The 25,255-nt window shown below is 36.3% G+C and overlaps 1 protein-coding gene across 1 annotated transcript in view; it reads right to left on the reverse strand.

Moving 5' to 3' along the window:
• LOC149801208 (complement C3-like) overlaps positions 1-25,255 on the reverse strand; it is a 346,536-nt gene that overhangs the window by 247,613 nt on the left and 73,668 nt on the right. Inside the window, exons 7-8 of the mRNA XM_089955247.1 lie at positions 5,115-5,205; positions 3,735-3,840 (exon numbers count right to left, since the gene is read on the reverse strand). Of these exons, the coding sequence (XP_089811373.1) occupies positions 3,735-3,840; positions 5,115-5,205 (197 nt within the window). The remainder of the gene's footprint in view (positions 1-3,734; positions 3,841-5,114; positions 5,206-25,255) is intronic.

Raw genomic sequence — 25,255 nt, forward strand, 5'->3', positions numbered from 1 at the left:
ACCTGCTGTTGCTGTGCTCAACCTCCCTAATGTGAGGGTTTAGCCCGATGGAAACCTGAGACAGCCAGTGTCGTTAGACAAGGCATGAATCTCACTTCTTTGCCTTGTAGAAGCTAGAGTGAGTAGAAACAGTTTGAGTGTGAGGTCTTGAAAGGATGCTTTACTCAATGGTTCAGAGAGTCTTGGAATATGACCCTAAAACACTAGAATCCATCTGGACATAAGGGAGCGGGAGACAGGTCTCTGGAGCTCAAAATAATTAAAATGACTGGCAAGGTGATGGCAGCTCAATAGCTCTCGGTAGTGGATACTGAACATTTTAGTGTTATAAAGGAAGGTAAGGAGATCAGTAATAGAAGTTACAGATGGAAAGATAGGATCACCAAGCATAGAAAATTCTCCATCTGGCATCATAGACCTTGGATATAGAAGCCCTCCTGGCCTGAATGATGCAACTGGCAACTTGGCCCGAAAACTTGTTCTGGTGGAGAGGTCACATGAGATGAGCTAGTAGTGAAGGTGGAAAATGTGTGGGCTGTGGTGGAGAAATGATCCCCAGTGAAGAGACAGGAGATCCCTCCTGTTAAGTATTGACCTGGGTCGATCAATCAACAGGTATAGGAGATCATTGACATATGATCATTATATCCACAGTGGGACGATGAGGATGATCTGAGCAGTGAAAGCTCTGACAGTTTGCAGAACTTGTGGTAGCAAGGTGGGAGGGCATAAGCGAATAGGTGATCCCGCTGGAAGCTGAATGCCTCCACTGCCCATGCTCTCTGATCCAGGACAGGAGACACATAAAAGGTAAGTTTGTTGTTGAAGCTGGTCGCAAATAAGTCCACAAGGGGTCTTCCCCAGAGGGAGAACAGGGACTCTGTTACTGAATGGTGAAGAGACCAATCTGTGAGGACAGCTCACTAACAGTCAGTTCTGGAACAGCTGTCCACTAATACATTCATCTTGCGCAGAAGGTAGTAAACTCAGATTGCAAAATTCACTGATGCTTCTGAGATGATGACTCTCCAGACCTACACGCTGGAGAAGTGGCATGTTTGCATCAAGGACATTACAGACATCGGCCCCTTATTCAGATGACGAACACTGGCAATGCTAGAAATACTGCTTTCATTTCTAGGGTGTTAAAGTGGAGGGACAATTCTGCCAGAGTCCAAGAACCATGGAGAATTATGGTCTCTGGCTCCAAATCAGCACCCCAACTGCAAACTGACACATCAGCAAATAGGTGTGGGGATTAGATGTGTGCATGGGAACCCCCATCAGGAATCTGTCTTGATTCATCCACCAACGCAAACGGTGGTGAAAATTTGGTCTGCAAAGGGATGAGTTGATAGAGAATCTGAGTGGTTTCCACTTTGCAAGAACTGTAGGGAATGCGTATGGATACATCGTAAGGAACCAATCAGCAGTGACATTCAAAGTTCAGAATGAAAGAAGGAAAGATAAAGGAAAGCAGACAACAAGTTTATGCTTGTAGTGTCTTGAGGTGAGCCAAGATTTGATCTACACTTCCAGAAGAAATCAGATCAAGTTGGTTCGTGAGGAAGTTCATTCACACAAGATCAAAGTGCTAAGATGAAGCAAGTTTTCATTACTCGAGCAATAAGAGCACTGTATGATGCTGCCATGAAACTCACTTAGTTGTATGTAATGTCATACCACATACAAACCTGTGTATGCACTAAGAACACTGTAATGCATGACATAAACAACAGTGTTGACTTAGTGAAATTTGTCTGTTGCTTGTGTGATTGAAAACTAAGATAATTTACCTGTGAACTGTGTTTATTAAGGCAACGTTCAAATACATATGCGGTGTCAACACATTGCATGGGCAAACATAACAAGTATACAATGTGAAATTGAAGATAAAGGAAATGATGTCCTCAACGTTAGGCAGAGCCTACTGTTATTTTCCTTAGAACAAAGTACTTACCTATATCACAGTGTTTTTTATATATGTAAGGAATGTGTATCCACCTAAACGATGGAGCATGTGGTAGCCGCAGAAGCCCTTTAAAAAACTAAGTTCTAATGGGGATAAGGCTATTATCCAGTTTCTTATAAAACGGAATAGACAGTTGTAACACTGAGACTAATGGGGATAAGGCTACTATCCAGTTTCTTATAAAACGGAACAGACAGTTGTAGCACTGAGACTAATGGGGATAAGGCTTCTATCAAGTTTCTTATAAAACGGAACAGAGAGTTGTAAAACTGAGACGAATGGGGATAAGGCTACTATCAAGTTTCTTATAAAACGGAACAGACAGTTGTAAAACTGATACCAATGGGGATAAGGCTACTATCCAGTTTCTTATAAAACGGAACAGACACTTGTAAAACTGAGACTAATGGGGATAAGGCTACTATACAGTTTCTTATAAAACGGAACAGACAGTTGAAGCACTGAGACTAATGGGGATAAGGCTACTATCCAGTTTCTTATAAAACGGAATAGACAGTTGTAGCACTGAGACTAATTAAAACCGCAGAAGAAAACTGCTTATTTGTGTTAAGTTGCTGCATGCATAATTTCTCTGGGGATAGTTTAGACAGATGTCTACACAGTATGGCATCAGGGAAAAACATGACAAGTAATATCTACCTTCTGAGCCTGACCATGCAAAATACAGAGTTGTGTGCAAAAAGTCACTCTGATTTTTCTCCACTCAGTGGGAGGATGTATTCACAATGAACGGATGGTGAGTTTTCAGCATGAAAATAGGGTAGCTTATGAACCAATAGTGGCAGGATAAATAATTGCTGCTATTAAAACTGTGATTTCTAGAGTTACAAGATTTGTCTTTTGTTATATATTTCATGGGGCATTTACTAAAAGGATTTTAAGCTGTCTTGTGTACTGATAAATAGCAGCTGAAGAACTGTACAGAAGCCTATGTGTTGTGCAGTTAATTTCTTCGACCCTTAGCTGTGTAAAATTACCAAAATTAAAACAACAACTAAATATGTCAGCATTTCATAAGCGATCATCTTTAGTATAAAATGTGATAAATAGTTTGTGGCAATAATAAAATGTCCAATTTAGGTTTAATTTTCGATAAGAAAGTCAATTAATAATAGTCTTTGGCAATTATACGATGACAATTTAAGTTTAATTTTCAATGAGAAAGACAATGAATAATAATCTTTGGCAATGTAGGTTTAATTTTCAGCATAAATTTAGTAAGCACTGAGATAGTACCATGAATTGAATCATATCTGGATCAGATAACCTGTTGCTCTAATTCTTGACTGTTACTTGGAAACTAAACAGTTTTGATACAGCTGTACTACCAATATGGCCATATAGTATGATATTCTAAATAAAATTCTCAAACTATCAATGTAAACCTTAATTTTGTATCTCACTGTCTATTAACAAAAAATAATTTCTCATATTTTCTATTAATTTCTTTTATATGAAACTGTTCTGATTTGGCCATATGTGCAATGGCAGAAGAATCTCTGAAAATCAGGAATCAGCTTATGTACACATAGGCCCTTTCCAAATGTTTGATAAACCTGACTTCAATAACAGCTGTTAGATATCATGCCAAGTCAGTTATTTAAACCAAATATTTGCAGTAAATTTTGAAGTTAATTATGGGTACAGTGGTATTGAATTTGAAGAGACATCTGCAAGATACATGCCACAAAGCAGTATTGTTTTCAATTGTGGTTTAGTCAGTTCAGTTCTATTTATTTACCTCTTTAGGTTTAAAATATGGCATCAATTCATTCTCTTTTCCATCTTCGTCTTTAAGTTTCAGCCTGAGAGAACAAGTACCTCTAACTGGCTTACCATACACGTACCTGCGATAAGAGAGATGTTCGAGTCATTAAAATTAGACTGCATTTATCATTCTGAAACCAGTAAGATGTTTTTTCTACATATGTTTGCTATGTCTTACTGGTTGCAAAAAGTTATCTACTTTGACATGAATATGAGTTTTTCATTTACTGTAGAATATGTAAAACACTCTGAATATTAACAAGAAATTCATGTTCAGTTTACATGCACATAAGTTAGAATGTTAGCAAGTAAAATCAAACAGTATTGCATTACTGCTGCATTAGAATGCTCAAAAGCTTAATTCTTCAGTTGCCTGCATACTTACTGAGTGTATCAACCTTTTCTACTATTTAAAATGTAACAATAACTGTTTAACATTTAATAATAACTAATGTTAATTAATTTTTTTTTCACAGAAAGTAACCACAGGGATTCAACATTGATGGCAAGATATATTCACATGGATTCAACTGATGGCAAGATATACTAATGTGGATTTAATATGGATGGCAAGATATACTCACATGGATTCAACATTGATGGCAAGTTATGCTCACAGGGATTTAACAGTGATGGCAAGTAATACTCAAACTGATCCAACACTGATGGCAAGATATACTCATATGGATTCAACATTGATAGCAAGATATGCTCACATGGATTCAACAGTGATATAATAATGTGGATTCAACACTGTTGGCAAGATATACTCACATCAATTTAACAGTGATGGCATGGTATACTCACATGAATCCAACATTGATGGCAAGATATACTAATGCTGATTTAACATTTATGGCATGATATACTCACATGGATTCAACACTGATATAATAATGTGGATTCAACATTGATGGCAAGATATGCTCACATCAATTTAACATTGATGGCATGGTATACTCACATGGATCCAACACTGAGGGCAAGTTAGACACACATGCATCCAACACTGAGGGCAAGATGTGCTCACATGGATCCAACATTGATGGCATGGTATACTCACATCGATCCAACATTGATGGCAAGGTATACTCAAAGGATTCAAAATGATGGTAAGTTATACTCACATGGATTCAATACGATGGCAAGCTATACTCACATGAATCCCACATTGATGACAATGTATACTCACATGGATCAGACATTGATGGCAAGGTATACTCACATGGATCCAACATTGATGGCAAGGTATACCCACATGGATTCAAAATGATGGCAAGTTATACTCACAGGGATTTAACAGTGATGGCAAGAATTAATCATCTTTTCAACATTGATGGCAAGATATACTCACTTGGATTCAACACTGATGCGTAAAGGCTCATCACTTTCAGATATGTACCGGCGACTAACACTGTTTATCTTGACCTCAAAGGTTGGAATTACTGAAAGTTACAAAACAAATTGTCATAGATCAATATTAATCTGTCTATTAAAGGAAAAATCTTTCCCAATTGATCGATTTCACTTATTTCATAAATAAACACATATAAAATCTACAACATATGCTCTGAAAAGAAATTATCCAACAAAATTAAATTTCTCATACCGGTAATCATTGAACTTACACCAAATTTAATATTACCCGTATTTATCGTATGTTTTCGGACACCGTTTGTTTTCGGACACCGATTTTTTTGTGGAAAATATAATATTTAAATGCCTTGTAAGTTTTCGGACATTGCTCTGCTATAATTTTTTCTACAATTTATGTTTTTGGACACAATCTAGGAAGATCTACTGCTTCGTTTTGTTGTAAAATCCACAGGGTGTTTACCATTAACTTAACTGATACAAAATTCGCTTCATTTGGTAGATAATTATTTATTGTGATCATGAACTTCCATGAACTAATATAATTTAAATTTTTTAAACGTATGTATATATTTATGTATGTATGTATGCAGATAGATAGATAAACATTGTTATATTAAGCCATACACAATAAGTAGCAATATCAAAGAATGAAAAGAAATATGATTTAATGCTGTAATATATTTAAATATATTATTCAATATCAAGTAGCTTGTCCATAATCTTTTGTAAGTCCTCGGGCAAAAAGCCCTCAAATTCTGTATCACTATCATCATCCATATTGTTTAATTGTTTGTCATTTCTGATCAGCGCGTTTTTATTTCCGCTCAGATTGACACTGCTGCTGCTCACCTTGAAAGATTTAATAATCATTGTGCGCTTTTCCTTCAATGTGTCCATGACATTTACAACCCAGTCCAATACAGTTTGTTTGCCGGCTGTCTTGATCCGTCCATTGCTGCTTTCATTAGATGATATTAATGCATTCGTAGCATCCCTGATGTATTCCGTTCAGCTGCGGCGGAGGTAGCTCTTAACAGGTTTATTGATGCTCACATCAAGAGGTTGCAATTTGGATGTGCAGCCTCCAGGTATTATTGCTGGCACAATGTTTCCGCGCCGCAACTGTTTCTTCACGTCATCAGTGATGTGAGCCCGGGACGTGTCCATAACTAACAGTGATCGCTCTCTTCTGGTGAATGGCAAATAAATTTCTTCAATCTATCGCAGCATTAGCGTTTCGTCCATCTATGCTTTCTCTTGAATTGCGATAATCCACCCTTTTGGAGCCTTCAGATCTAGCTGTCTCTTTCCCTTGAAAATAATCATTGGAGGTATTATGTCGCCAGAACCTGCAACAGCTAAAACAACAGTAATGTGTCTCTTCTCAACGCCAGTTGTACGAATCAGAAAGCTTTTCGTTCCTTCTTTGTCCACCGTTTTCTCTGGCACAAGATCAAAGTACATTGGTGTCTCGTCCATGTTAATAATAAACTTATTGTCAAACTCGTCCTCCTCAGGTCTATCCATCATAAACATGTGGAACGAAGCAATCTTTTCTTTCAAATCCTTTGGTAAACGTTGGGCAAGAGAGGTCCTGCTTCTGAGCACAAAGTCATGTCTTTTCATGAAACTCTGTCCCCATGGCATATATACATATTCCCACAAAACTGACTGGAATTTGTAAGTCACGTTGAGTGAGCACCCATTGAGCTATTTTATCATCCATAGCTTGTCCATATGAAATGGGTCGTCCACACTTAGGCAAATGTCCGTTCAAGTTCAGATCGGCAGAAAAGTCAATTTTCATCCAGGTACTCACCATATATTTCGGAATCTTGAATTTGTCTGCTGTAGGTCTAATTCCCAGACATTTTGCATTGATAACGATATCCTGCTTTTGCTTTAATGTATAATGTTTATAGTGACCACGTACAGAACCGGGTGGTGCACTCTCAGGTTCAAGATAATCAGACTCGTCATCTAGAGCAGCTTTCTTCGTAGGCGGTTTCTTTTGTGATGCATCCTCAGAATCATTAATTCGAGGTCGTTTCTGTGGACGGGCTACTGGCCTCTTTGGAGACGATTTCGGCAAGGGAGAGTCCCTCCACGCTTGTTGCATATCGTATGATAAACTTTTCCATCAAAATTATTACAGTACTAACAATATTATGTTTCACAACGACAGCTATCCAGTATATAAACTTTTGATAGTGGTGGGTATTTTATTTATACTTTATATTTTAATAGCTTGATTGGCTAACAAAAATATGATTGGTTGTCAGTGCAGACATTATTATACATGAAACCACTTCAAACAGGTGTGACAGTTATTGCTTTGATTAGAAACCATGACCCCTGCTTTATATCATTAAACAATACCTCGGAGAGTCGGTATGGATTAGTAAAATTCATTGGTATTGTGCAACAAAACAAACCCCTTATCCCTGAGACATTATAGACCAAGGTTTAAACATAGTTATTGTTCTATTGGTAGTAAACCTCTTTGTAGATGATAAATATTGATTGTGGGTGCTAAATGTTCGGTACATCGTGTGCTCTTTTAATGAAATCCAGATGGCTGCATTTTATTTCCGATCACACATGTCAAAGAAATCCCACAAGTTTTATTATTAACAATTATCACCTAGACACCTTGAAATCTCCGACATACCGGTACATCAAAACAATCTTTGAGCAGTATTGTTTCGAGTCAGCAAGCTCTACTCATTTTGAAGCTATCCTCGGCTAGGTGGGGAGAAAAAAAAGAAAGAACCACTACAAATAGACCACCTTATTTTTTTTTTTACATGCCAACATATTAAACACGTCGGCTCGTATATTGCAACTTGCTTGTTATTTTTACCCTTCCTATGCGTGCATACAACACTAACCACATATGGAGCCTCTCACCTTTGGTGCTCTAAGATTAGTCATCATACATGTACCGGTATTTCTACTCTCGATACTAATGTTTCTGTCATAAATATCTTAAAAATTATAATTCCAAAATCTTTTTATTTAGTTTGCATTAATATCTTAATTACACAGAAATCAAGCTTGCGCGCGTTGGTAATGTAGATTTTAATGATCACTGATTAGCAGAGGGTTAAACTGGATTGCAAGATTATATAGTAATATGGCGGTTCTTTTGGAAAATACGCACACAATCGTGGCTCTAATACATGTATGGCTGTGTTTTCTGGTGGATGGACATGTATCACATAGACAAAATAGGCAAGTAATGCCTGTTTTTCATTCATTATCCTTTCCGTGGTGCTTGACAAAATACTTGTTTTACTTCATGGCAGCACGTCGTCATGTGAGCTAACGGTAACTTTGTTACAGACATGGGGGGGGGGGATAAATCTATCTTCAAATGTATATTTTTGGACACCTAATTAAAGAATGTGATATGTATTCGGACGACCAAAAAAAGTAATTATTTGTTGCAGTCCGAAAACATACAGTAAATACGGTATGTTAATTATATATGACCGAACCTTTTGAATCATTTTGTGAAATCATTCATTCCGTCTCTAATAAATCCTTATATCAGTATAAACCAAAGTCTGCTTCTGTTTTATCTCAGACACCAATCTTCCTCATGCACTGTATAAACCAAAGTCCATCATTATTTTATCAGACACCAATCTCCCTCATGTACTGTATGAATCAAAGTCCACCATTTTTTACCACAGACACCAATCTCCCTTATGCACTGTATGAATCAAAGTCCACCATTGTTTTATCACAGATCCCAATCTTCCTCATGTACTGTATAAACCCAAGTCCACCATTATTTTATCAGACACCAACCTATCTTCCTCATGTACTGCATAAACCGAAGTCCACCATTATTTTATCAGACACCAGTCTCCCTCATGCACTGTATGAATCAAAGTCCACCATTGTTTTATCACAGACACCAATCTCCCTCACGCACTGCTTCCTCTCATGCTGACTAAATGATGAAATATGTTACTTTAAATAAACCACTCCTACTTCAACCTCAAGGTCACTGCAAATAATAATATGACATCAAAGTTTGCTCTATTTTGATTGGTTCCATCACCATCCACTGCTTAAAACATTAAAGGACAATAATGTACACATATGATGGGTGCTATCAGATTCCACTGACTTACACAATATCTTACTGCCAATGTAGCTAGTCTCAACATGAGGTTCAGCTTGTGTGAGTAAACATCATACATTACCAATCACTGACAACATATTTTCCACCTGTCTGTCTTCTTTCTGTCCTCCAACCTATTCAGCCATTTGTCTGTGCTTTTAATTAAAGTTCAAAAAAAAACAACATTTAACGGATGTGGAGGAAATTCCTGTCCCCCTCCCCACTGCAACATTTAATATTTTCTTTGTTCATGATATTAATTACTGGTATTATATCAGTTATCGCCTAATGAACTAAAAAGCCCCTATTTTGCTTGCGATTGATGTTTTCATTTGCTGTTGTTGTTATTTTAATTATTCAAAATTTAATTAGGAATTGTCTCATCACATTAACACCAAGGAATATCAGAAAACGTCATATGATAAAACAATTATTTACTTTTGAATTAGGGTGCTACAGAGACTTGTTAATCCCAGCAAATTGACATTCAATGCAGTCTAAGTTGGACCATTTTTATCTTGATATTTATTTCTTGTTCTATCATGCAACCATAAATCTCTCATTAAAATATGCAAGAACTTTTACATAACATTTTCCATTGACTATAAAAAGTGTTCTCAAATCCACTAAAAAATGTTCTTGACGGCACATTCACTAACCTCACCTACTCAATGAGGATAGCACATGAAGGGATTAATGTTCTACTGACCAAAAAGAAATTCCAAGCATCCACTAGTCCATTTCTTGTCATTTATTCTTTTTAACTGCAATGTGCTGAAATCTTCTCAAATATTCTTGAAAAATTCAAACCAACCGAATTTGGAAATAGGAACAGCTTCCTAATGCCTGAGTTGATATTTTTACAAAATGACATTAAGTAAAGTAAATAAATCCAGTATACCTCCAAAACCCGAGACAATATCCTTGACCTTAAAATATGTCAGAATGCAGACTATCAAGACCTTACAATAAGTCAGAATGCAAACTATCAAAACCTTACAATAAGTCAGAATGCAGACTATCAAGACCTTACAGTAAGTCAGAATGCAGACTATCAAGACCTTACAATAAGTCAGAATGCAGACTATCAAGACCTTACAATATGTCAGAATGCAGACTATCAAGACCTTACAATAAGTCAGAATGCAGACTATCAAGACCTTACAGTAAGTCAGAATGCAGACTATCAAGACCTTACAATAAGTCAGAATGCAGACTATCAAGACCTTACAATAAGTCAGAATGCAGACTCTCAAACTGTTATTGGAATGCGAATATATGCTGTACAAAGTCAGGTCAAATTTAATTTGCAGGTGTATCATTAAGTTCATAAGTTGACTGAACTACAAAAATGAAAAGAAAGACCTTTTGATTTGACCCCATGCTTGATTAGGTCTGATGTTCAGAAACCTTTATAAAGTGCAGATGAATTGGTGGTCAAAAGTATACCATTCTCATCCATAACCAATCACATATTCCAAAGAGTGAAACTACCATGTCAGTACCTCCATTCTTGTAAAAAGAGGTGATAAACAATTGCATTCAGAATCAGCTATATAATAATAATAATAATAATAATAATAATAATAATAATAATAATAATAATAATAAAGAGGAAGAAACCTACATCAGTTTTGAATCAATGTAAAAGGAAATAGTAATAATATTGGACATGTGGATTAAATGTTTCCTAATCATTACCAGTACATGCCAAAATCGGCTTTCTGCAAATTTTCTAACACTGCATTGTCAGAGAAAAGACTCAAAGTCCTATAGAAGTGTCAATATAGCTTGAGCTATTTAATAATGGACAAGATAAATTTAAGCGATATTGGTAATTTATGAACATATGCTTCCTGTATAAAAACTACAAGTTATTGAAATACAAAATACAACCAGTTAAAATGTAATATCACAGTAAATGATGTCCATGTGTTAATGTGCTTATCATTTGCAATATTTACACCTTTTCCCAAAATAACTGCTGGATTGTTTCACAACTATTTGAAATACTTCTACCTCAATGTTAGTTTTTAGGAAAACCCCATTTTTATTGGCCTGTAATTCTTGCATTCATCAAACAGTATTCTCCACCTTTGCATTGTTTGTATTATACAAGAGAAAGGGTGGGCACATGCAAAATAACTTGTAACTTACATACAGCTAAAGTCAAGATGGTACACACAGACAATACCTTAGTCAATACCTTAGCCAAAATAACTCAAGTGCAGGCAGGCAAATAATATTAATTCATCACTAATTCACACAATATTGGGTCTGTATCAAGTCTGCACTTGAGCATTTGAAAACCACTGAATGGATGTCACTTGCTTGTGTACAGTGTGATACTCTGACAGCACCATTTCAACTTTGGATGTGGTCTATAGCTTTTCATTTTTTGATGCATTGTGAGCATTGAAATGTTATACTTTTCACACCCTATTTATCTAATTAAATGTGAAAAACAAGAATTAATAGGAGACATTGGTCAGTTACTTCCCCCTAATAATGAAGGCAGTGCTTTAGTCAAGTAGGTCCCTTGTAATTTCATTTTACTTTGTGTATGTTCAACTGATACTCATGACTTTCTGAAACGTGCTTGTCGTGTCTCAATAAAAAAGCATATGTTTCCATTAAAAAGGATGGTCAAATTGATTAGTCAGTGTGAATGTAGTGTTTAAATTATTCAAATGACTACTTAAATATCAATATAATAGCTTGCCCAGCATTTTTACGTTTTCTGTACTGTGATCATTGAATAACATTTCTTGTATCATGCATTTTGCATCTTGGAATTTCAATGCTCTTTTGTGTGCAAAGTTTTGTAAATAACAGAGCTGTCGATTTATCTTCCTGTCTGCAATATGCTGTACGTATACATACATCACACATGCCAGAAATCGCTTTAAATTATAGATAGTGACATGAGTGATTTGTAATTGCATTCTTCTTGTTTCGCACCACACACCATCACACTGATATTGAAATTTACACCAAGTATGATTTATTATTATTATTATTATTATTATTATTGTTTTGGTGCTACTAATATCCTTTCAGTAGTGAAAGAATAATAATAATAATAACAATAATAATAATAATAATAATAATAATAATAATAATAATAAATAATACCATATTTACAGGCCTATAAGTCGATGCAAAGTATAAGTCGAATTAGCAAAGTTTCCATCCGTCAACCATAGCAGCAGGGAGGGCGAACAGACCTAGGGGATCCGACAAAAAATAAATCTTCCAGAGAAATCTAATCCGGAGAAAGGTTTTATTTATCGAATAGAGGCTTCCTGAAAGAGTTACATCGCTATTGACCCCCAATCCGAAAATAAACATTTTGTTCGAAGATACAGCTGCAGAATGACCTGTTCATGATTTTTTATTTTGCTGATTACATTTTGACGACCGACTGTTGGTAGGCGCCCTCCCTGCTGCTGTCGTGTCTAAATGGAATTTTAAGATTTTAATTTCAAGATACAAAATGAAAATAAAATAACATGGATGTTGGAGAATCACTCAGCTCGAAAATAGCACGAGAGCGACTAAAAGCAATAGAAGAATATCTACCAGTGCAAAAGAAAGTCAAGAAGAAAATACAAGCTGTTAAAAGAGCAAAGGAAGGATTCGCTGAGACAACGCAGGAATTATTTAAGCCAGTGACCAAAGCAACCGAAAAAGCTTTCATACTCGACATAAAAGATCCTGAGGCAGCGAAAGAGGCAGTAAAGGAAGGAATTCTACCTTTGCTGAAAAGAATTGAGAAACAAACTATCACTAAGATTCGTACTGCCGACAAATTTACCGATGATAACGTAACAAGAATAAAAGCGATAGTTAACGTTAACGCTCTTGCTAAATTCGCCTTTGAATCATTTGATGAGCGAAGAAACATGTTAAAACCTGAATATGGTAATAGCGTTCCTGGTCGTGAAAAATGGTATAAATGGGTTTACTATGTTTATCGTAACATTGATAGAATTGATTCTGGTTTCGCTAATTATATTGATACTATAAAGAGGTTTGGGAAGCCACCTCAATCTGTGTCACGACCTCTACCTGTGCAACCGCCTCAACCTGTGGAACAACTTCAATCTGCAGAGGAACCTGAATTTATACCGCATACACTGTTTAAAAAGACTGTTCTTCAAGAACTCAAAGATGAGACAAAAATGGCCGAGATAGCTAAAAAATACGATGATAGAGATAAATGCCTGAAAAAAAACATATTAGAAAAGACTATTCAGAAGCAGAGTGGGTTAGGGATGTATATTTTGCTTCCAAAAGATCAAAGATAGAACCTGAAAATCCAGATTTTTTAAAATTTTACAGAGAATTAAAAGCTCAGATTATACAGGAAGGATCACCCAAAACAACTGAGGTAGAAAAAGAAGAAAAATCACGTCCAGATATCCCAGAGGACGAATCGAGGATGAGTGGTGAGGTTGCATCTAAATATTTTATTCACAATGTTTTAGCTGATATTAAGAAAGATGAAAATGAATTAACGAGATTAGCCGCATATGAATACGAAAACAGGAATAATTATTTGAGAAAAGAATATCACAACGAACGTCTAAATCTTGATGATTGGATTTCTCTGTTATATTTTGCCAGTAAAAATGAAGATGTTAATCTCGAAGATAAAGGATACGATGATTTCAGAGATATAATTCACACCATGATAAAAAATAGGGAAAAAGAAAGATTAAAAAAAGAAGAAGAAAAAAAATCAGGATTTTTTGGATCGTTTTTTGGTAGCGGATATACCATCTGTCCTAATAGCGTTGTTAATGATGTATCTCGGCTTGAGATTCTTTTTGGTGGAAAACGAGCTGGAAATAATTCACATGAGATAGTCAATGAAGCAACCGATATATGTCGAAGATTGTTTCAAGGAAAAATCTTTGACGTAGCTATTTACCGCGATCTTATTGATGAACTCGTAGACGATCATCACAGTGATTGAATAATTGGATTATAAAATAAAATGATCGTGCATAAGAGTCATCAGAGAGCGATACAGGCTCGTATCATGAATTCAAGGTTACCTGTGTATAAACTCAAATACGGATCGGGGATAGGTGATTCAATCATTAAATTTTTCACTCGAATAGCTCCTAAGGTTGGTCCGTTAGCTAAGCAACTATCGTCGAAAGCCATAGGTGTTGCTCGCGACAAAGTCATAGGTACTGTTGGTACTGCTACCAGTAAAGCATACGACGCTATTAAAGATAGAATACTGCGATTGGTGAGAGGGAAACCAAAGCCAATTGATAAATTGCCTGTTACGGCTGAGATGCCTGGCGACGTCAGTAAGATTATAAATGAAGCAGCTAATCAAACACTAACGTCGCTAGCGTTACAACAACCACAGTAGGAAATAATCAGTACCTCTGCATTTGGAGGACGTCTTCGTTTTAGACGATAAAATATTTTGTTAATAAAATGTTCTCGCGGACATCTAATGAAGCTTTCAAACTGGATGAACCAGCGGAGAGAGACGATTCAGTGAGAGATTATCAGTATTATTCGTACGACGCGATAACACCAAACAGTCCCAGTAGAACTGAATTACAGGTACAAGATACAACAAGGTATTTTCTACCGTGTGAGGCATTTATCGAGGTTGTTGGTAAGATTGTGAAAAACGATGGTACTGATTACGCCGCCGACGTCAAGGTTGGATTAGTCAACAATGGCATTATGGAGCTATTCAAGAGTGCCGCATACATGATGGATGGCAGAGAAATCGAATCAATTAACGACAACGTCGACGTGGCAACCACAATCATAGGCCTAGCGAGATACTCAGATGATTTCACTAGATCGGCTGGTCCTAGCATGATGTTTACCAAGGATAATTCAGATGCTGCTGATATTAATCCATTTAGACTTGTGCAATTTAAGCTTGATACTGCTGCTGATGCGGTAGCAGGAGTAACGATAGATAAAGCAACCGCGGTCTTTTCGGTGGCTTATGATTCTAATGCAAAGTATAATCTTGGATTTACCGCTCGTACAGCTATGTTATCAGGTGACAGTAAAAGATTTTCATGTGCTATCCCGTTGTCACACATCTTTGGATTCTGCAGAGACTTTAGAAAGGTCATATTTGGAGCTAAACACACGGTTGTCTTTTATCGAAAAGGCGACAGCAACGATGCTATCTGGAGGACGGGACCTGACAACGGCAAGGTTGTATTAGAAAAACTAACTCTGTGGATGCCTTCGATGACACCATCGATAGAAGAAGAGAGAAATTTGTTATTGTTTATGAATCAAGGTGGTAAATCAGTGATGTCGTGGCTGACGACGTACACAGATAGCATCCAGAATAACATCAAGGGCAATTTTACCTGGCATATAGCATCTCAGCAAGGTGTATCTGCACCAAGACATATCTTTGTGGCTCTTCAACAAGCTGGTCGAGTAGGTGATCAAACTAAAACTCATATGATTTTTGATCATTTTAATGTCAGCGATGTATCACTGAGGATAAACGGACATCAAGAGCCAATTGAAGAGATTCGGCTAAATTACGCAGATGGTTTAGTAGCACGTGGTTATCATCGTTTATGGAGCTATATGGGTCGAGATCAAAATATTGATACTGGATTGCAAATATCTCAGCTAGATTTCAGAAATTTCTATCCGATCTATTATTTTTCACTGGAACATATAGATTTGATAAAACAATCTGTCGTTGATATTCATTTTAAAGCCAGAGTCGGTCCACTCAATGCAGCTCAACCTAATGTAGTTACTCAATACAGAGCCATTGCTGTTATACTCAGCGATAGAACCATGATCCTCGAGGGTATCGAAGGCAGAAGGAGGATCATCTATGCTCCTGGAGAAAAAATGTGATTTAAATCAATCGTAGATTTTATAAATGTCGTACGAACATGTCAGTGTGACTCTGACTCAGGGTCAGATAAAAAAGCTACAATCGGGATTAGCGAAAGAATGTGGAACAAAATTAACGCTGAAACATAATCAGATTCAAGGTGGTCCAAATAAAATATCAATAACAAAAACACAACAAAAGCATTTTGATAAAGCTAAATCATCTAACACCGGAGTACAAATTGCATTATCTCCAGCTGCTATAAAGAATATGGTTAAGGTAGGTGGACTTTTCCCATTATTATTCGCGTTACCAGCATTGATTGCAGCAAAGGCAGCTGCGTTACCCGCATTAGCCGCCGCGGCCGCACCAGCTATCGCAAAGGCTGTAGCACTGGGTGCTGCTGGTGCTGTGGGTTCGAAGGTCATTGATAAAGTCGCCGGCGGCAAATACAATAAAAAAAAGGACGAGGACTCCGATTACCAGGGACACCACCATGGTACTACGGGAAAGGGATTCCTCTGCCAGGAACTCCCGCGGTGTGGTACAGAAGATAACACCGATGTCGAATTACGATCTAATTAATGCTGTTAAAAAACAAAAAATAAAATTTTTCAGAGGAGTGTTTATGCAAGATCAATTACCAGCTCGTCCAAATAAATACGAAACAGGGATTATAAATCTCGACAACAGTGCCGGACCTGGTACTCATTGGATAGCGTACGCGATAAATCCGCGCGAGATTATCTATGCTGACTCATACGGGTTAGCCCCACCTGTAGAGTTTTTAAAATATGTAGCTCAGCTAAATACTCCAACGTGGTACTCTACGCTACCAACACAAACACTAGCCGATCCTCCGATTTGTGGTGATGAAGCAATCAATATTTTATCAGCGATATCTAAGTCACAAAAAACGTATCATAAAACAGTACACGAGTATACATCAAATAAATTAGATCAGCAACAAAGAGTATAATTGTTGACATCTACGGTAGATCTCTGTTAACAAGAACAATAAGAAAAATACTGGAGAGAGAAAAATTTGATACCGGTGATTTATCAAAATACGCTACGAAGGACGACGTTAACAATATTTTATCGCTGGCGGAATCAGATCCTGGTGAGGTTGCTGTTTTTCAGGATGAATATGGAAAACTAAAAACTAGCAACGTAAAGATAGGTGATATAATCAAACGAAACGAATACGACGCTCACATAGCTGATATTAACGTTGTTAAAGAAGACACCAGGAAAAATGCTAACGCCATCGGGAGAAATCGCGGAGATATCGAGCTTATATCCGTTCAAATGATTCAAAAGGCTGGATTGGATGAAACAGATAAAATCAATAGAAAACTCGCTGTCATTAATACCTCTGTTGATGGTAAAATTGATTTTAACACGATTCCATCAGCGATGAAGGATTCATTCATCAATCTAACGCCTGTTATTGCATCAGGAGTACTCATCTAGGAACATGCAAAAAATATATCTTTTAAATACACATCACCTGTTACCGGCGCATACAGAATAAATATTTTTTCCTCAGAGAGATTCAGAATCAACTGCGATAAATATAAATGGCGTCATGGTACAGACAGATTTCTCGGCGTGCTAAATATTTTGTTAAATAAAGATGTCGAAGAGATATTTAGATTCGAACCCGCTGTTGCTGATAAAGAAAAATATGTACCACCAACAGTGCCAGTACCCATATGGTGGTGTATAGAATTCATCGCTGAGGTACCTTCTTCATTTAGTTTTTGATAGATAGGTATAATGGAATACAGATACAGTCAAGCTCGTGCATGGCAGATGTCGCTGAAGAGTATCATCGACGTCTATCAGGTAAAAATAAAAAAATATCAACGCAGATTGGTTATCATTGATGTTGCTGTTTATTCTGTCTCGGCGGTCATAACCGGCGCTGAAATAATCCTATCTGCGTTAACGATGATAGCCCCTGTTGTTATCACGGTTATTGTTTCGACAACCACCACGTTAGCTGGTATATTCGGTATCATAACAAAAAATATATCTTCGTGTACCAACACGAAATTAACCACGTACAAAGATAAACTAAACACAGCAACAGCAGCATACTCCAAACTATCTTTGTTGTTATCAGAGAGTCTCAACGACGGCGTTATATCCGACGCAGAATACGCGTTGATATCTAAGATTTACAATTAAGCGATTAAAGATATCAATATAAATAATGACCGAGTTACTGCAACAGATTGCAACGAACACGACGGTGACAAGAACAACGATGATCTCAGCTAGCTCAACTAAACCTGAATTCAGTATCATTTTTCCTACTCCTATCTCTATCGACGAGATAGCACTGGCTCAGTTACGCGTTTATTACAGTTGGCCAAATATCAGATCAGAATCATTTGGTGGACTGCATTCAAATAATTCCTTTGTTTTTGCTTATAAAAACAAAGACGATGGTACTCCTGATTGGAATGTGGTTGGATTACCAGCGGGTAGTTACCAGATCGATCAGATTAATGATGAGCTGATACACAGAATAAAAAATATAACAGGATCCGATCCAGGAATAAAGATAACTGTACACGAACCAACATCAAAATCGATTATTGAAATAAGCTCGAATTATCAGGTAGATATCTACGCAAGTTCAATAAGGACCGTATTAGGTTGACCTGAGATCAAACCACCAGAACAACCGATACCGCCAGAGCCTAAAAAATCTGATTTTATCACGAGTGGAAAAATATTTATTTCCGATCAGTATGAAACCGAACCACTCCATACGTACAGAAAATATGGATCATATGGTAAAAGCAACCCAAATTACATAAATGCGATACGAGAATACAAGACAAATCGAAGCGGATGGAAAACTAAATTTGAATTTAATGAAAATAATCCATCCTGGAGATTTTCTGTTGATATTATCCAAAATAATGCTTGGGTAGGAACTGAATCTGTAGAATTTTCACAAATACCTGAATTACTTAAAGGTATTAATAAGGATTATGAAGAAAAAATGCAAGAACCAAAAAACTATTTTCAAGAGTGTATTTATGATGTATCAACCTCATATGATAAAATTGTTGAGATCATAAGAATATTGGAATATTACATGTACGATATTGAGAGTATCAATTATTTTCTGGTTCAGGCATTAATTAATGAAAAATCAAATAATAAACAAACATTTTTAACCGCATATTCGCTAACTGAGGCCGATTTGTCAAATTACAAATTTCCAGGATACAACGTAGATGAATTGAGAAAATCTCTCACTAAAACCATCGATGAGATGTTTTCCCAATTACACGCAGCATGGAGAAAAAAATCACTGCTACAACCATCATCTATTCTTAAACGCGACAATGCCGAGGATGGTACCGGCAGGCATCTATCACCTGAGATAGTCAATATAACCACCACCATCGCGGTCAATCTTAATTGTGATATCATCGAAAACAGCTACATCGCTGATGCATCCGTCTCTAATCAGGCGAAACAAGGATTTGTTTTGTATTCATTTTCACCAAAGGATCCACCCGGATTTTTGCTGGTGCAAGAACCAATCAATCCTGTTTATCTTAGGTGTCATAATAGGATGTTACAGCATGTAAATTTTTCACTGACTGATCAATCTGGACATCTACTCGATAAACGCGGAGAAACGTTGAGTATAAATCTGTTAATAAAATCATAAAAAATAAAAAATATTTTTTATAATCTGTAGATTTTTTTTTGTAAATTCAGTGAAATTTGACTGTTTTGATCGATTTTTTTGACTGTTTTGGTCGAGTTTTTGACTGTTTTGCTCAGGATGAGTTACCCAACATGGTCATTTCTCTAATTGATTTCAATTAGAAGAGACACAGAAGTCAATAAAAACAAGTAAAAATCAACCAAAATCAACCAAAAACAAGCAAAATCAACTCAGAAAACAGTCAAAAAACAGGCAAAATAGTCAAAAATCAATGGTTTGTATTGGCCCTTGTATCATCTCTAATTGAAATCAATTAAAGAATCGGGTATCCTACTCAACCAAACTGATGAGTGAAATCGACCAAAACAGTCAAAAAATCGACCAAAATGGCCATTTTTTCGTCCAAAATAACCCAAATTCACTGAAAATAACAGAAAAAATAAAATATTTACAGAAAAAAATAAAATATTTACAGAAAATAAAATATTTATTGATTTTCAATATCTATCAATCTCCGCAGTTGTCGTGCACGTGTATCTATTGTCTTTTTTGACTCGTACTCATCAGATAACGATGATCGAATCTTTTCAACGACACGTGCTAACGGAGCAAAATCACCTATGCCAGCTTCATCAATATTAATGAGCGATTTGTACATCGCAGATTGTATTTGTTTATGAGTCTGTATTCGGACGACAGAGTATATCTATTTTCTTGTTTATGTTGCATGATGGTATCAAAATCTGATACGATCTTATCAGAATCTAGATCATCTGATAATTGTATCTCTTTGATTTTTAATGCCTCAATAGATTTTATTATTTCATCGATAGTTTCTTGATTCATATTTATAATGATTTTACTTATCTAATAAGAGAGGAAAGTAAGAAAATTTGATCCAGCTACCGAATTTATATGAGAAGGTTGATTTTTGTATTCCTTCTGCAACAAACCGTACTGAAGCTACATTAATTCCAAAATTTTTTGCGGCCAAACGCATAGATTGAAAATATAATTCCTCGTTTGTTTCTGTGTTAATTGATTTAACAGCTTTAGAAACTTTGTATCCACCTACGTCGCCTTTCTGTAAATTTTCACTCTGAGTAATAGCCTGAAAATTTTCAATGGAATTATTTAGTTTGTCTCCGTCAATATGATCAATTACTAATCCATGTCCGATTGGTCCGTAAAAAAACATTCATAAACGAATCGATGATTATAATAATGTTGTGTTTTACCAATATTAAAACGAAGATAACCAGTATTATTAACGTTGCCAACCTTATTTTTTGTTTTGCAACGTCTGACTGTACCATCAGCTGATGCTTCATAGCTATCAATCATCAGATGTTTCATGAATATGGTATTCATTATATAATATGCCATTTGTCTAAATCAAAGTTTGTCTGAGAACCTACTCAAATAATCCTCCTCACACTTGATAGCGATATTACTATTGGGTGATTTTTTATCGTAGTGTCTTTTTAACTCTTTGTATCTTTCTCCGCCGCATCCTGCACATATTCTAGTTTTTCCTCGTATTCCAATGCTACATCTGATACATCTCGTAGGACCAACTCCACCTCGCTTTATATAAGCTAAATGTATTCCGCAGTATTCTTTTCTACACGATCTGCCGCAACAAGTAAACGAACCAACCATGAGCCATTTGCAATTGTTCATATTTATTTAAAGATATACTTGTTTAAAATATAACAAAATCATTGTTGATCTCGACGAAGCAGAATATATCATTGCTGAGCTAGATCAGGCTAAGAAAGAATTTTACGATGATGGAGCAGCTCATGTATGGTCGACGTGGAAAGCAGCTGATATTGATAATACGATGAACGATACAAGAGCTAAAAAAATAATTAACTCACTCAACAACGACAAATATATATTCAGAATAAAATTTATTATAAATAACGAGAACGACGTTTGGATTAATCGTGATAAACGCGATCTAGTGATAAACGGAAAAAAATCTGTCACGGTGAGTAATAATTCCAAGCCAGGATTATTGACAGGAATAGATAAACCGTATTACGTACGAGCTTATCCTGTAGCGGCCGTTGTTTATGGCATTTACAGACTGAATAAACCTGTTGCTGAGGATCTTGCTAAAATGAAAATGTCAGTGAAGATAAACTGTGTAGCTGAACGAGTGATAGAACATTTTACCAACATAAAACGCGGAAACGGCCTAACAGATTTAAGAAAAGAAAAAATAAATGACTGGGCGGAGTCAGTTGCTGATGGTGCATCAATAAGCGACGTTGCTGTGTTATCAGCGAAATTGAAATTCCCTATAACGGTGAAAACGATATCGGGTGAGATATTATACTCATCCGCGTATAAATCCAAAGGATCTCCTATCGAGATAATTGATCACAATTCACATGCTTGGAGTAACGCAGTAACCGTTTTCCCTCGGAATCGTGTCATTAAATTCTATTCTACCACAGAAAATTCTGTGGGGAATATGTTCGATTTTATTTACGAGGTGAGTAAATCAGATCCTGTATCTGTTTGGTTATTTTCTAGTGATGATCAATATGATCAGTTTGTCAGACCTAATGGGGATATGTATCGAAGTGAAAAATTACACGATTCTATGACGGAGATAGCAGAAAAATACTCAGTGAATGAAGAATTATTGGTAAATTGTTTCACGATTCCGTCTGTTGTTGTTCATGCAGCAAGGGAGAAAAATTCATGGAAACCAACCAGAAAAGATTTTCTTAAGGATATCCAACAGAGTTGCGTTGAGTATGGTCATTTTGGATTATGGAACACAAAATATAATTTTATTGATATGATTTCGTTTGATATGATAGCGTGTTATCCAGGTAGTTTCTTAGGGATGGGAGAATGTAACAAATATTTCACTCAGTTTGGTCATCCGTGTGATGAAATGACCAGGATATCAATTAATGGTCTGTTACCAGATTTACCCCTGACAGGATTCGCTAAGGTTATGTCATTCAAGTTTGCTTCAGGATTACATAAAATATGCTGCGTTTGGTTTGGAAGACATCTATCAGAACAACGTTGGGTTCTAATAGTTTTACTGAGATATATGCTAGATTCTGCTATGTTAACATCGCTGACGGTCAGCGAGGCGATTATTTCGTATCAGAAACAATCTGACGTCTGGCTACCAACTGAACATGATGACGCAAAGGATTTAGGTAGAAAAATAATCGGCAAATTCACTCAGGGTGGTGCTTATGATCATCAGAGACGTAATTGTAGATTGATCATGGATGAGGCTGAGTTAGATTTTGTAATCGCTAATACCGCTGAGAGAGGAATATTTTGTACCAGAGAAGATATTTATGTTGCGGATGGAACAAAACTCGGTACCGTGGTCAATTATCTTGAGGGAGAATCACCTCAGCATGTTCATCTAAGATCCTCGATGTTAGCTTATGCTAGTATAAATCTTTTATCGATGATAAATAAATTTCCTGATACCGCGGTTAGAATAGTACAGGTTCTTTTTATATTGATAAAAAATACCTACCGGAGTTAGAAAAACTAATCGGAGACGGATCATGGGGTACGTGGCGAGTAAAGGACGAATATATTCTACATTATTGCGAAGACGCTGACGTAACTGATGAAGAAAAATATTATTCAGATAACGTATCAGAAACATCGACAGCACCATCTGTTTATGATCCTGCTGCGAGATACAAGATGGTCTACATAAACGGATCGGGAGGATCAGGAAAAACAACCAGAATGATAGAATTATTCAAGAACTCCGATATGATTGTGTTAACACCAACACATCGATTAGCGCGGGGGATGAAACAACGAGGAGTAAATTCATGTACGTATCATAGTTTTTTCAAGTACAACGGTGGTACGTGGAGTCCGTCTAGGATGGGAGAAAAATATGTGAATAAAAAAATGATATGGGATGAGATTTGTACAGTATTTGCTGGTACATTGAAAATGTTTCTAGAGTGGTTATTAACAAAAAATACTGCTGTAATCATGTGTGGTGATCATGGTCAACCAAATCCTATTGATGGTGAATCTCCTCACGAATGGTTGAAAAATTTCGTGGACTATTACGAGGAGGTCGATACTGATTATAGATCGCTAGATGGTAGATTGAGTGAATTTAAGAAACTAATACGATTAAAATCAAATAGGATTCAGTGTGATGTAATGAGAGAGGTAATTCCGGAAACATCAATGAAGGATTTCTTATCAATATGGACGCCAAATGATCTGATAGTTGCCAGCAGAAAAATAATCAGGGATGTTCTTCAACAAAAATTATTTAAGATACATCAGGAAAAATTCCCTCTGATGCCTGTCGCACTGTGTTATAGACCAATCGATACCAGATTAAAAAATATTGACGTCGATATACCAGGACGAGCTAAAAAGAATCTTGTGTTAAATGATATTGGTTTTGTTGATATCTGTTTCGTTAATGATATGCTAGGTGCGGAGAAATCACCGTGGACGTTAGGATACGCTATGACTATTCATTCTTCACAGGGATTAACTATCTCAGATTGTCAGGTTTGGAATATAGATGATAACATAGAATGGTCTAATCTGGTATATTTAGCTGTATCTAGAGTAAGAAAAATATCTCAGGTAGAATCACCTTAGATAGATCGATTATCAGCGACGAAACAAACGAATACGTGATTTTAAAAAAATTATTCAGCAATAAACAAACTGATAAAAAAATAATCACGAATTCGATCTGGATGTAGATTTCATTTTATCATTGAAAGAAAAACAGGGTAACCATTGTTCAGGTTGTAATTGTATTATGACTTGGATGTATCAAAAGAACGATTCAAGACAATTCACCGTGGACAGAATAAACAATAATCTAGGACATAACAGAAAAAATGTTACTCTAGCCTGTTTAGAGTGCAACAGACGCGGCATAGATTATCTGAGTGACTGAGGTGGTAATTGAGTATCAGCCGGTATTACTTGTAATTCTTCTCGTGTAAAACCACGTTGAGGAGCGAAAACATCGAGTGTGTAGATAGCTGGTCTACCTGATGATCTTGTTACAGATACTATCTTTTTCTGCCTCCCTCAGCCTCACCGTGTTTATATAAATATCTAACGATGACATCGCCGAGGACCAGTCGAATTGCAAAATCTTTTCTACGGATCGGTATAAATTTTTTTTGTATAGCTATTGCTGGTTTCATATTTATCGCTCTTGTTATCTCGTTATTTATTGCTGATATAACACTCGGTAACCTGACGATCCAGTCGCTGGATCGTTTATCCTGAATGAATTCTCTTGCATACTGATAACCAAATAGTTTTTCAGCTAGTGTTTTGTTAAATCGCTCAGCAATAGCCTGATCGTTATGGATGTTGACTTTACCGCGTCTTATTCTACATTCTTTATGTTCATCA

The sequence above is a fragment of the Sinohyriopsis cumingii genome, chromosome 4 (assembly GCF_028554795.1).
Source record: "Sinohyriopsis cumingii isolate HCF-2022 chromosome 4, ASM2855479v2, whole genome shotgun sequence".
NCBI lineage: Eukaryota > Metazoa > Mollusca > Bivalvia > Unionida > Unionidae > Sinohyriopsis > Sinohyriopsis cumingii.